The sequence below is a fragment of the Myxocyprinus asiaticus genome, chromosome 50 (genome assembly GCF_019703515.2).
Source record: "Myxocyprinus asiaticus isolate MX2 ecotype Aquarium Trade chromosome 50, UBuf_Myxa_2, whole genome shotgun sequence".
NCBI classification, from domain to species: domain Eukaryota; kingdom Metazoa; phylum Chordata; class Actinopteri; order Cypriniformes; family Catostomidae; genus Myxocyprinus; species Myxocyprinus asiaticus.
The window spans coordinates 11,358,553-11,369,451 of record NC_059393.1 but is presented as its reverse complement, the minus strand read 5'-3'; the positions used below and the strand labels follow the sequence as shown (position 1 = coordinate 11,369,451).

Below are 10,899 nucleotides of genomic sequence, written 5' to 3'. Positions count from 1 at the left end.
ACTTTATGGAGTGGTTTGAATCTCCTGTCATCAATACAAGATCTTGGCCAAAAATTAACATAACTCTGGACAGAAATAAATGTTGTGACATTGCATAAGGTTGACGAATGTGCGCTGTAATCAAAGCTAAAGGCGGTCGGTCCAATGAAATATTAGAGTATGCAATTTGTTTTGGCCAGGCAGTGTATTCGCTAATAGAATTCTTTTTTTTTTTTTTATGATTCACATTCATTGTCATTTTAAATAAATTATAAAATCACCAGTTTAAAAAACATCTTCAGAAAATACATAATTTTATGTGAGGATCAATCCTCTCAATTCAATATCTGTATCAGAAGTATTTTTAGTATAGTAAAAATTGTTTTTTAAAGTATTCAAGAACAGGGTAATCTGGGGAAAACAACAACAACAAAACAAGAGAATAAATCAAACCAACACATAAGTTGACTACGTTAACAACTGATAAAAGCTGAACAGAACACAGAGCTACACACACACAAACCAAGGACAAAACTGAATTAATTAACAAAGATAATAAGACAATGAAACCAGAACAAAAAAGGAGGAACATGGCACATGATAAAACTGGAACCAGGAAGATAACAAGCAGATTTCAAAATAAGAGTCATGACCAAAATAACAAGACCAAACATGACTGACTGAAAATGACATGATACGATACAACCAGATCCCCTCCAAGTGGAGGTGTGAGTTGTTATTGACAAACTTCTTCACTCGCTGCCTTAGCCCCAGGGGAAGGCCATCGGAATTGCCAGCACCTCTAGAGGCAATGGTGGAAGTGGCTGAGCTGGCGGACACCATAGACACAGGAGAGAGGGTTCCTTTGTTCCCCTGGAGGGGCCCCACGGAGAGGTGACTTCCAGAGGCACCCCAGTGGTGGACCATCATGCAGCGCTCTCGGTTCCTCGCGAGATGATGATGCAACAGATCACACCACTCAGCAATGTGGGCCTGAGTTGCTGGCTCCACACAACATCATCAAAGACTGATGTAATAAATGGCCTGGAAGGACTAGTGAGGGAGTGTTATGTACTACGTGTACATACAGTAGTACATCACTTTTCCATGATATGGCTCGTATAAATAGTTCCTTTGTTTCAACAGATGTGTATCCTTTACTCAACATATTGACTGAATATATTTTTAACTGTCAGTGAAGTTGAAGTTGATGTTGGCACACTGGTGGCACACCAGAGACCTCTCCTTCCTGTCCCCTTCAGCACTATTTAACACTATAGTTGTGTAACAATAGCCAGCTGGTAGGTAGCTGTGCAGTGTGTAAACCTCACTCCCCTGGCTTCAAGAGGCGCACTAGCGACTGATGCTAGAGGCTGTAGCCTTTAACCTCCTTGTTAGCGTGCCCGCCTCCCACACTGGAGATGCTGGTTCAAATCTTGTTTGGAGCGGTTCGAGCAGGACTGGTTACAGTGGTGCCATGACCCAGATAGGAGTGAGGTTTAGGGGGGTGAGTGTAACGGTAGCCAGCTGGTAGGTAGCTGTGCAGCGTGTAAACCTAACTCCCCTGGCCTCAAAAGGCACACCAGCGACTGACGCTAGAGGCTGTAACCTTCAGCCTCCTTGTTAGCGTGCCTGCCTTCCACACCCAATTCAAATCCCGTTCGGAGCAGGTTGAGCAGGACGGGTTACAGTTGCACTATGGACATTTTTGTTTAATATTCTGTTAAACTCACTCATCTCATGGTATCACTTGCAGAATATTGTGCGTTCATGTAAATATTGTTTTTTGTTTTTTTATTGAAATTTTCCTTCTGCATATATTCCTGTATATGCAAATTCAGCACATTTGATGCAGAAGAAATTTATAGAACTCGCTCAATTGCATCTTGTACAGTGTACTGTATGTATTAGAAATTTATTTGAAAATGGAAATTACCAGATGTAAAGAAATGGTGTTACATGGTGTTGACAAAAACCAGACAAAGGTGAGGAAAAGCATGAAACCAAATTTCATTTTTTGTGTTTTTATTTAAATATTATATTTCTACTTCTTTAATAACCTTGAATTACTTGCCATCCTTGGACATGGTGTTCTTTCTTTGATTTCCTTGAGGAAATACTATATGTGAAACTTGGCATGGAGCCTGACCATTTCTTCTTATGAAATTAAAATTAAATAATAAAAGTTGTTCAGAACAATAAAACTGTTATTGCCATTGTTCTTGGTGTGATAGATACAGATAACAATATAATTTTGGTTTATACAATATTGTTTTTTCATGCATTCTAATCACAAGCACAATGGATTATCTATTTGATTAAAATTCACTAATAATACAATTATTTCCTAGAGACTGACTGCCTTAAAGGCCAAATTAGTTTTTAACATTTATGTCAATCACATTTTGTTTAATATCTATTTTGTTTAGTATCAGAAATCATAGACATTAATCTAATTATGTAAAATGAAATTAAAATGTACTTTGTCATTTGTTATGTTGTAAATTCTTTTTATTTTAGAAAAATATCATTTTATATTGTTTAGATCAATATATTGCATATTTTATGCAACATATATGCTTTGAATTGTTTTATTTTAAATTGTATGTTAATACCCCGAATGTCGCTTATAGGACCTAGAGTTCCTCTATCTTTAAATTAAGGCATTCTTTAAAAAGTATTCACAACGTTCTTAAAAATATTTTATAACAGCTGTTTTTTTTAACGTGTAGAAGCATGATTGGTAGACTAGATGTGGAAAAACCTGCTAGTTTGGTTTAGTCATCAGTGTGTACCAGGGTGAAGTAATATACATGACCTGTTTTACAGCTCTGTACCTGAGTCTTCAAGCAACTTTACCTGTTGGGAGTGTTTCTGTATTGATCTTTAAATTTTTAATTGTATTTTATTTATTTAAATCAAACCAGTGTGGAAATCAACCAATTGTCTAAAATTGTATATATATATATATATATATATATATATATATATATATATATATATATAGCTTCACCAGTTAATTTTAAACTATGATTTTCTTTCCATTAGCAGTGATCATGAAGGTGTCAAGCTGTTTGTTGTTTGGATTTTGGAGTTTCTTTGTTTTTAGTGGTCTGTCTGTTATTGCCTATGCAAATATCGATCATAATGATGAAGTATGGACTGATAAGTGTGACCCCACAAAGGTGAGAGTATTTTTTTTTTTATTAACATCCAATAGTTATCACATTTCTACATATATTCAATTTATTACAGTGTTTGCAAGGCAAAACCTCCCTGTCTTCATAACTATATAATCATAGAGTAAAAAAAAAAAAAAAAAAAGTGAAATTATGCACACAAAGGAAATGGCTCTTACATCCTAACTATTTACAGTATTTACATATGAACAAAATAGCATTCATATTTAGTAACTATAAAGATTAATGCTTATTTCTCTATGGAAATGGAGTTGTGGAATGGATTACTAAACTAATATTTCTTAATGCTACCTCTCTTTTAGGGTGATGAACATAAAAAGAGCGGGACTACCACCTGTCAACAGCCATCATGTCTTCCAGTATTCAAGCGTTTCCTTTCCAAGCTCCTTATAGAAACAGAAAAACTTGACCATGTATATATTTATCATTTCTAGTGGGATTTGAGTTAGCATTGTGGAGGACTAAGAAAAAAATTGTTTATTAATTAAAAAATAAAAACATTAAAAACTTAATAACTATATATATTGATCTAGTAAAAAACAATATAGTACATTTTTAAGTTGCATTAAAAAATTATTTAGTAATTTATTATTTAATTGTTACTTACAGGTTAAGTACATTTTCAACATTAATGATATAAAAAAATGTCATTTTAGTGGTTAATTTATAACATATTTTATTATTTTCAAATTAATAAACTGAAAATTGATTCCTTAATTTTTAATGTCACTCCTTGTTCTCCATAGCATTGCTCTTCAGATTTCACAATTTGTTTATTTATTTATTTTATCTTCAGCCTGATGATGCAAAAACAGTCATGCATTATGACGCTGAGGTAAAGCTTTCCAAGCAATCAGTGGCAGAGATCCAGAAGCTTTTAAATGATAAAAACAGCTGGACCACTGGAGCCATGGATGAGGCTCTCAGTCAAATTCTGGTCAACTTCAAACTCCATGATTATGAAGCCTGGAAGTGGCGATTTGAAGATACCTTTCATGTAGATTTGGATACTTTCATGAAGGTAAGTTATTACGAAAGTATCTGAAGTGGACAAGTTATACTTGTTAAATGAAAAAGTTAGTTAACAGATCAAAATCAAAGAAATATTTCTTGCTCAGTTCAATGTCGACGCTTCAACACTTATGCCTAAATTTCTTGAACTGATGTGAAGGGGTCATGGCACCCCACAAAATTGCTTTTTAAAAAAATTAAATAAGTGATGGTACTTGATCCACTAGTTTGAAGAAGGCCTATCCATTTTTATATTATATCATACTGTAAAGGCATGCATTTTGATAATACCTCTCCATACTTATTGTTCTACAGATTCTTTTGAGTGTTCTGATTATCTTCCTTATAAAGTGGATTGTGTGGTCCTGGGTTTTCCAGTTCAAGGAATGGTTTACTCTCTGCTTTTTAATTAGCATTATCTGGAACTGGTTCTATCTTTATATGGTAATTTTTTTTATACTCTGTACTAGAGGTTCATATGTAGAAAGTATGTATACATGATTTTTTTATTTGATTATTTATTTAAATTTCTCGCTAGCTTGATTTTTCTGAGCACCAGAACAATATTGTGCAGATGGAGAGCTTCAATGAGAAATGTAGTGGGGTGAAACAAATGGACTGGAAGGACAGTTTGTCAGGTGAGGTTATTACACCCCAGATAGCACAGTTAGTTTTAAATCTTTTCATCTGGAAAGCAACCTATTCTTATTAACATCTGCTAAACATTTTAAAAAGATCAGATTTACAAACTATCTAAATCAAAAATGTCCTAAAGACATCTGATAAATGTCTAATTGACATCAGAGAGGAAATGTCTTAATGACATATTGCAGATGAGTAAAAACCTAAAAAATATGTCTTCAGAATGTAAACACACACATCAAATGTGTGTGTACGTGTGCATTCAGGGACAGCAAACAGTACAGTAAAGCACTTACAATGGAAGCGAATGGGGCCATTAACATTAAAATACACACTGTTTCAAAAGTATAGCAACAAGATGTAAAAAGTATACACTTGTTAACATGATTTTAGTGTGATAAAATTGCTTACTAACCTTATTTATGTAAAGTTTCATCCAATATTACAACTTGGTTGTCATGATGATGCCAGGTCAATAAACTCTGTAAGCCATTCAGTCACAGTAAAATCATGTAGAACAGAGATTTTATCACACTTAAATCATGTCAACACGTATAAGGTTTATGTCAAGCCTCTATAGAGAAAATCAATGTGAAAGAAAATTCCGGAAAGAAGGACACTGTAAAATTCGTCAATCACTGTTGCTTTCCATAGCCATAATGGTCAATTTTTCGATCAACTTTCAATGCTTATTTAGAGTGGTATAGAAGTACATGGACTCTTCAAGATGACCCTTGTAAAAAGTACTACGAGGTCCTGTTGGTGAATCCCATTCTACGTGTACCACCAACAAAGGTGTGTATCTCTTATTTTAACATTACTCTTTGACAACAGATGTTGTTAAATGCATGCATGTGCTTTTCACATTTTTGCAGGCTATCACAGTCACCATAACCAGCTTCATGACAGATCCCCTGAAGCAAATTGGGCAGGGCATCAATGAGTTCATAAGAGCTTCGTTGAAGGATCTGCCAGTCACTCTCCAGATCCCTGTGCTTGTTCTTATGGCACTAGCAATTGTGGTGAGAGCTGTGAAAAGCAAAGTTATTATAATAATATATATATATTTTTTAATACTGAAAACAATAATACAATCACACCCTTTCCGTCCACAGGCTTTTTTGTATGGAAGTACCCGAGCATCTATGCAGCATGCCTTACGTGAACCCATCTTAAAGGCCGTAGCTAACGGTGGGGGGGAAGGAAGACAATGGATTGATTCTAGGGTCCCACAGTCATAGGGTCCCCAAACTTTTGACATAATGATCTTTTTGCCTTTTTTTTTTTGCTTTGGAGAGATGTGCAATAAAGGCTAGTCACAATATCAGAAATTCAAATGCATTAGTAATATGTGTATTGTGAAGCATATTAGTAAAGGATCTGTACAAGTGTCCAATTGTGCAAAAAGAGAATTTTTTTAAATTTCCACTTATAACATACAAACTTTGAAAAATGTTCAAGAATTAAACTCATGAAGTACAAAAATCATGCCTACCCATAAGCACAAATGGTCACATATAAGAAATTAAACAATACAAACTGATAACCAAAACAAACCCTAAAAAAATAATAATAATTTTGCACACATAAATTAATGAAGAAATTATCCTTTTTAAACCTTTTATACATTTTCAATTTGGAACCTCTTTTAAGGTTCATTCAAGAACCATCAAGAATCCTATTTGAACCTTTTCTAGGCAGCCTGTACAGGTCCGTTCTCTTCTTATAAACTTTTCATATTTTGTATCAATTTATTAATACCATAACACAATATAGTAAAATCGTAACATTTTGTAAAAAATAAAAACAAATTGCAAACAATCTGTACAGAACATCACAGTCCTTCAAACACAAGAGACACTTTAAAAACAGAAATATTTCACCTTTTGCAAGAAATAATTGAGATATTTATAGCATATTTTATTCAACAAAATATAACTGAATATTCAGCCTATACAATATCTAAAAAAATTTAACACTTAAAACAAGACGAGAAAATGTGCAAAACATGACAAAAGGATAAGAGTGATTTATAATGAGTCTCTTTTCCACAAAGATAACACCGATTACATAATTTGTTATTTTGTTACTCCAGTTTGAAAAATTGTGTATATTTAACCCCACTTTGGCCATCCTCTTCCACATAGGTATTTATATAAATAAAATTCCTTATAAACATCCATCCATCCATCTTCTATAGATGCTTGTCCTATGTAGGGTCACGGGTAGTGCTGGAGCCTTTCCCAGCAGTCTCGGCTGAAGGCAGGGATACACCCTGAACAGGTGGCCAGTCCATCACAGGGCAACACACACAGACATACACATACACACTCTCACTCTCACCTACGGGCAATTTAGTGTCTCCAGTTCACTTGACCTGCATGTCTTTGGACTGTGGGGTATCCTTCAAAACAGAAAAGATTTTATTACAGTTGATGGTATTTTGGTTTCATAATTATTACACATAAAAAATGCATTTTAAGGGGGCCTGGGTAGCTCAGCATGTATTGATGCTGACTACCACCCCTGGAGTTGTGAGTTCGAATCCAGGGTGTGCTGAGTGACTCCAGCCAGGTCTCCTAAGCAACCAAATTGGCCCGGTTGCTAGGGAGGGAGTCACATGGGGTAACCTCCTCGTGGTCGCGATTAGTTGTTCTTGCTCTCAATGGGGTGCGTGGTAAGTTGTGCGTGGATCACGGAGAGTAGCATGAGCCTCCACATGCTGTGAGCCTCCGCGGTGTCATGCGCAACGAGCCACGTGATAAGATGTGCGGACTGACGGTCTCAGAAGCGGAGGCAACTGAGACTTGTCCTCCGCCACCCGGACTGAGGTGAGTAACCGTGCCACCATGAGGACCTAGTAAGTAGTGGGAATTGGTCATTCCAAAACTGGGGAGAAAAGGGGATACAATGCAATGCATTTTCCAGGTTTCAGAAATGCAAATCTTGCATTTTTGATAAAATACTTTTAATGATTAGTATCCCCAAAAATGAGAATTATGCCCTCTGGTGGTCTGCCTAACCATACCAAGAAAAGGCCCTGTGAAGAAAGTTCATCCTGGTGTAGAACAATATGAATTTAAATTTTGGGGTCGGCCTGTCGCGATTATTAAATAAAGTCTGATCGCGGTTACTTGATTTAACCGCAGTTATTTAAGACAAACGCGATTATTTGGCATTCAAATTCCAATCACATTTTAATGCACAAACAGTAGCACATTTAGGCATGGGCGACATGTGCAGTTGCCCAGGGCAGCATCTTGCGGGGGATGGCGGCACCTTGCGGGAGGGCGACACGAGGCACCCACACAGACCCACATGTGCTGTCAGCAGCCAAACTGCCGCGAAATATAAACAAACAAGGATAAACTTTGATAGTGAATGCAAAGCGCTCCGGTTTAACTTTAAACGATCGTGTAATGGCAAAAGTTCCTGGTTTATGCACGCAGTGACAAAGAGGAGGAGATGCATGTGTACTCTATTTCTGTAGAGTGATGAAATGATGAAACAAAATCTCAAAGGTTTTGCTTCATGACAAATAAGAGCTTGTGGGTTTAATCAGAGCATTAAATAACTTGTGGAAGTGAAGAAATTAGGAAAGAAATGTTTTACTGTTGCATATTATAATAAAAATAAAAATATAATAAAATGTATATAGAAATTATATTATATTTTATATGAAAAAAATGATACAATATATGAGTTCAAAAACAAGTGTAAATATAAAACTGACCAAGTCAAAAGTTGACAAAAAAGAGAGACATATTTTAAGTATTTAGAAAGATTTTTTTTATATAAAACATTATTTTTCATGTCATTCATACGTTTTTTAAAGCCTTAAAAGGAAATCATTTTATTTTTTTATTTATATATTTGAAGTTAAATATGTAAATCAAATGACTTCTTAAGGTGTATGAAGAACACACGCAGAAAAAAGCACATCTTAAAAAATATGACAATTTATAGGACAGTTAATCGTGAAAGCCCTTGACGAGACTATTAATCACAGCCCTAAAACAGACAATAAATCGTCATAATCGCAATTATTTGTTTGACAATTAATCATCAGCCAAATTTAATAACCGTGATAGCCCTATTTTGGGGTAAAAAAACATGTTTTAAACCTTTTTTTTTCCAGTGCAATGCCTTACTCCATAGACTTCTATTGCATGTGCATTACTGTAACATAATTTTTGTGTTTTATAAACTGTCAAAAGCTTGAGCCTTGTGAACACGACATATATATATATATATATATATATATATATATATATACAGTTGAAGTCAGAAGTTTACATACACCTTAGCCAAATACATTTAAACTCAGTTTTTCACAATTCCTGACATTTAATCATAGAAAACATTCCCTGTCTTAGGTCAGTTAGGATCATACTTTATTTTAAGAATGTGAAATGTCAGAATAATAGTAGAGAGAATTATTTATTTCAACTTTTATTTCTTTCATCACATTCCCTGTGAGTCAGAAGTTTACATACACTTTGTTAGTATTTGATTGTATTGCCTTTAAATTGTTTAACTTGGGTCAAATGTTTTGGGTAGCCTTCCACAAGCTTCTCACAATAAGTTGCTGGAATTTTGGCCCATTCCTCCAGACAGAACTGGTGTAACTGAGTCAGGTTTGTAGGCCTCCTTGCTCGCACACACTTTTTCAGTTCTGCCCACAAATTTTCTATTGGATTGAGGTCAGGGCTTTTTGATGGCCATTTCAATACCTTGACTTAAGTCATTTTGCCAAAACTTTGGCGGTATGCTTGGGGTCATTGTCAATTTGGAAGACCCATTTGTGACCAAGCTTTAACTTCCTGGCTGATGTCTTGAGATGTTGCTTCAATATATCCACATCATTTTCATGACGCCATCTATTTTGTGAAGTGCACCAGTCCCTCCTGCAGCAAAGCACCCCACAACATGATGCTGCCACCCCCATGCTTCACGGTTGGGATGGTGTTCTTCAGCTTGCAAGCCTCACCCTTTTTTCTCCAAACATAATGATGGTCATTATGGCCAAACAGTTCCATTTTTGTTTCATTAGACCAGAGGAAATTTCTCCAAAAAGTAAGATCTTTGTTCCCATGTGCACTTGCAAACTGTAGTCTGGCTTTTTTTTATTGCGGTTTTAGAGCAGTGGCTTCTTCCTTGCTGAACAGCCTTTCAGTTTATGTCGATATAGGTCTCGTTTTACTGTGGATATAGATACTTGTCTACCTGTTTCCTCCAGCATCTTCACAAGGTCCTTTGCTGTTGTCCATATATATATATATATATATATATATATATATATATATATATATATATATATATATATACTGTTTATGTATATATTTGTGCTGTCAGTCAGTTAAAATATGTAATCACGATTAATCACTTTTTTTTATTCTTTTTTTTATTGCGAATTCCAAAAAAAGCATTCCACAATATAAAGACAGATATGCACTAAAACATTTTGTTTTGCTTTTAGCGCTGGCACAGTCCACGTAATGACACTTCATCCAAATTGTCCGATAACGCCAAATGCTGAATGTAGCTTATCACAAGTCCTTTTTGGGCTTGTTTTGTACAAAAAAATAGTTAAAAGGGTTTTCTCCATCACTTGATCATTAAGAAATTGTGACGCTGTTGTGTGTGTGTTTGTGGTGTATGCGTCAGTGTGATAACCCCTGACACATTGCAAAGGTTCTGTCCTATTCCAACCAGTGTATAAAAGTCACACAGAGCTGAAAGAAATGTCAAATTGGTAAATGCATTAAACATTTTTAATTAAATGCATAAAACAACTTTATTGCACTGTTTCTTGAACTGGAGTCCTAAACCCTGAATCATAATCCTCTCCAAGGACTTAGGCTGCAACAATTGCTGGCCCCTGCACCTACGCAAATGAAGGATTTGGTTAGCAAAGACTTCTGCTCAAAATGACAGGCGAGTACCGGTCCTAGCCTTTTGGGGTCCCTAAGCAAAACCCCCCCCCACCACCACATATTTCGCTTCCAAGCCATGTCTATCTACTATGAATCTCAATACAGTACCTGGTGCATGTCCGAAATGGATA

General features: G+C 35.5%; 1 protein-coding gene across 2 annotated transcripts; it reads left to right on the top strand.

Annotated features, from left to right (window-relative positions):
* Positions 1-1,693: 1,693 nt before the first annotated feature.
* On the top strand, positions 1,694-6,107 carry LOC127439094 (chloride channel CLIC-like protein 1). Of its 2 annotated transcripts, none has more exons than XM_051695141.1 (10): positions 1,694-1,964; positions 2,809-2,855; positions 3,028-3,164; positions 3,482-3,538; positions 3,976-4,200; positions 4,506-4,634; positions 4,729-4,828; positions 5,530-5,627; positions 5,708-5,854; positions 5,948-6,107. In XM_051695141.1, exons 1-10 carry the CDS (start codon positions 1,939-1,941, stop codon positions 6,071-6,073), a joined length of 1,092 nt encoding a protein of 363 aa, XP_051551101.1. In that variant the 5' UTR covers positions 1,694-1,938; the 3' UTR covers positions 6,074-6,107. The 2 variants fall into 2 exon arrangements, with proteins under 2 accessions (XP_051551101.1, XP_051551100.1); XM_051695140.1 differs by having other exon boundaries at positions 3,482-3,592.
* Positions 6,108-10,899: the final 4,792 nt, after the last annotated feature.